The following is a 3437-nucleotide window of genomic DNA, read 5'->3' as shown; positions in this document are numbered from 1 at the left end:
GGGGGGGGGGGGGGGGGGGGGGGGAAATCAAACCATGACAGCATCCTTGGACTGTCTCACATTACCACACTCAAACCTGCACAAATACACTGTTGCTGGTGCCATGCACGAGCAAAACACGGTTAGTAATGCTGCACATGGACCTAAACGTTGATGGAAGAAAAAAAATTAAAAAAAAAAAAGAAGAGGAAGAAGAAGAAGAGATAGGCGGGGTTACAGGTTTGATACTCCAACCCCTTGATGACGACCTGAGGAGTGGGCGTGGGACAGAGCTGGACCCCTCACCCTTTACCAAAAAATGGAAAAACAACCCCCAAAACTTTGTCGAATGAGAATGCAGAGTTCATCTTCCACAACTTCCAGTACTGGGGAGAAAAAAAAAGGAGCACGGGCAAAGAGGAGGAAACCGTGGCGAGAAACAGCGGCGCTATACATGATGTACGACATACGGGGTCATCAGTCTCTGCGGCGTCCTTCCTCTGAAGAGTTGGGGGTTGGGTTAAGGCTGTGTGTGTGAACATGCGATACTGAACGTGGCTCCGCATAACAGCCACTGGGGCCCACCGGCGCTGAGTTGCCTCATCCAGAGCAGAGTCCAAACAGACGCAGGAAATCAGGACATCAACAGGGCGCCGTCAAGCTAAGATCCCAAATTGTCAGGTCAGATGCAGGATGTTTCGACCGTGCTCCCTCCCCTCTTCCTCCTCTTCCTCTTCTTCCCTCCCTTCCCTCCCTCCCTCCCCATCACCCCATTTGTCATTCCCCCTCATTCTCCTTCCTCCTCCTCTTTGTAAGCGCCTCATCTCTAAACTGGATGGCTGGTCACCGTGTGGCCAATCAGGAGCACTCCTCCCCGATGCGTTGGCACGAGCGCCCCACCTTGCGGTCCAGCTTCACCATCTTGAGGACTGCCTCCTCGCGCCCGCGGCCCAGATGGTCGAACAGACAGTCGTGCTGCTCGGGTAGACGGTGAAGCATGCAGAATACATAGCCTGGGAGGGAAACAGAAAGCAAAACGGTGAGGGAGGAAGTGACCCAAATGAATATTCTGCTGTTCCCGTTTTGCATGGCAGAAAACATCACTGGTTATAACGGACCAAACTTACTGCCGAACACAAACACAGAAAAACAATCCTCTGACTGATTTGCACTACTTTCCTCGTCCAATTTGAAGTGAAAGTAACAAAAATAATATGCAATTAAAAATATTATTCTGAATAAAGTGCAGGAGAGTGTATATTATCTGTATACCTCTTCTGTGAATTTAATTAAAACTATCTCAATTACATCTTAGCTTTTTTCTAAATATGATAGCGGCATGTTCAAGATTACATCTTATGTGAAAATTTTACAGTTTGGTATTCATGATACATGTGCACAAGTATTTTGATCATTTGTTTTATTTGTGGGTTTGTGCCAATGCACAAACAAACATTATAACAACAGTAAACACGCGGCTGTGCTTAAAGAGCTTACCTCTCATTATCTAAAGGCACTCTGACGCAGCACACCATTAATATTAAAGCCCGACCCTTAATGTTTTGACACCATCATGTATACTCATATACATGATTATATACCAACTAATAGATGAAAAGAAATCATTTGAGGTTTCTCAATTTTCATATTTCAAAAATGTGGCTTGTTTGACTCGTGTGTACACCTGTAAACAAACTTTTAACGCCATTATAAGACATTAATGACTTGAATTGTCCTGTGTTAAAATCAGTTTAAAAGTATTAGCAGAATAAAATCTTTTATTTTTTAATGTCAATGATCCCCCTCTTTTTTTTACATTAGGGTTACTTTGCCTTTAAAAAGTAAAACACTAACAATAATCTAAAAGCATTACTAAACCAGAAGCTGACACCCCTGCTCGAGGGCAGTGGTTTCCAGGTTAAAATAAAAACATTGCAGCAGCTGACTGAGGGGGAACAGAGTCATTGATATTAACATGACGCGTGGCTGAAAACCACACTGACGTGTTGGTACTGACCACAGCGACAGGAGCCCAGTTCCTGCTGCACGAGCTCTAGTTTGGTTTGGCAGCGATAGCAGCGCCGGCGGTTCTTCTGCTTGGGCGTCCCGCGGGCCTCCTCGCTGCTCCCCTCCTTCTCGTCTGTCCGTGGCCGTTTCTCTGGCGTCGCCTCGCTCTCTGAAGCCGACGCTGAAAACAAACGGCAGGGTTAAGAGTTAGCGCTGAAAGCGGGGCCGGTCACGTAGAGCAACAGGCAGGGAAAAGAGTCCGACTGTACCTGATTCTCGTGGACGTTTTGTGGGTGTGCAGAGTGTGCCCTGGGCTGTTTCTGTGGACGACATGCCTGCAGATGGAAAATAAAGAGACGTGTGAGACAGGATGTGAAACTCTCTCTTCCCATACCATGCGTCCATGTTGAGAAAGCTCTAAAATAAAAAATGACATGTACTGATGAACTTTATGCCATCAGGAACACAGCATCGGAAATCTTACATTTTTTATGTTACTTAATAATAAGTAATATTTGAGTGTTGCCTGGAGTCCTTTTAGTTCTACAAACAATGAAGCAGAACGCAAAACAATACTTATTAAAAACAATTACTTAGTCATTAGATTACTCTTTAGTTCTTAAAATGATTTAATTATACAGCAGGGATAGATAACATTTTTTAATCTTTTTGAGGAGCCCTATTACTACAACATTCTTTGTTCATGTTCATTTGTAGTGGAAATAAGTGAATTCTCTTCCCCAATTGGCATTTTTTAAATAAATATCGAATGTTAGACTCAGTAATAGTGGCTTTATAGGATGACCTGCTGCACATGGATGTACACGGTAAACATACTGGGCATTCAGATTTGAACAACTAGATGCTTTCACTGAGAAAAGTGTGCTCTCCGCTGCCTATTGTATATCTTGCACTGGAGGTGCAGTTGTCCCTGTAACGTGTCATATTGTACCATTGTTGTGGCTCTGTGTTGAAAAGCAAAATTCACACAGGCTTGATTCCTTTATCTTAATTGTGATTCTACCACTGCAATGATACTACTGATATATCACTGCTGATGTGGTGTTGAGCTCAGCAGTTGCTGGGAGACTTGCAGCATGAAATGATTTCCTGAATTTAGCATAGTACTTCACATTAAAGTTCTGTGACTCCTGTGTGGCAGCTTTGCATGATTCAAAGTAAAAAAAAATCATCATTTTCTATCTTATATTGTCCCCTTCATGTAGGCCTTCATGTCAGCCTCCGTCTGAAACAAGCTGTAAATGCTCCTGTCTCTGTAAGCCGGGGGGGGCTTACAGAGACAGGAGCATTTACAGCTTGAGAGGGGGGGGGGGGGCCCCCCCTCTCAAAGCCCACAGTCTTCTGATTGGCCAAGTCCTGAAGCATGTTACCCAAGGGGTGAGTTCAGCTGTGATAAAACGTAGCAAAACGCCCCCCCCCCCCCCCCCCCC

At 44.7% G+C, this 3437-nt stretch overlaps 1 protein-coding gene across 2 annotated transcripts in view; it reads right to left on the bottom strand.

Moving 5' to 3' along the window:
• Positions 1–761: 761 nt before the first annotated feature.
• Positions 762–3437, bottom strand: part of zfand3 (zinc finger, AN1-type domain 3) — a 15366-nt gene continuing 12690 nt past the window's right edge. For both annotated transcript variants that reach the window (XM_046061608.1, XM_046061607.1), the window contains 3 exons: positions 2256–2321; positions 1997–2167; positions 762–992 (listed from right to left, as the gene is read on the bottom strand). In XM_046061608.1, the coding sequence (XP_045917564.1) occupies positions 838–992; positions 1997–2167; positions 2256–2321 (392 nt within the window). In that variant the 3' untranslated portion in view covers positions 762–837. The remainder of the gene's footprint in view (positions 993–1996; positions 2168–2255; positions 2322–3437) is intronic.

The sequence above is a fragment of the Micropterus dolomieu genome, linkage group LG10, assembly GCF_021292245.1.
Source record: "Micropterus dolomieu isolate WLL.071019.BEF.003 ecotype Adirondacks linkage group LG10, ASM2129224v1, whole genome shotgun sequence".
NCBI lineage: Eukaryota > Metazoa > Chordata > Actinopteri > Centrarchiformes > Centrarchidae > Micropterus > Micropterus dolomieu.
This window is presented reverse-complemented; position numbering and strand designations above follow the sequence as displayed.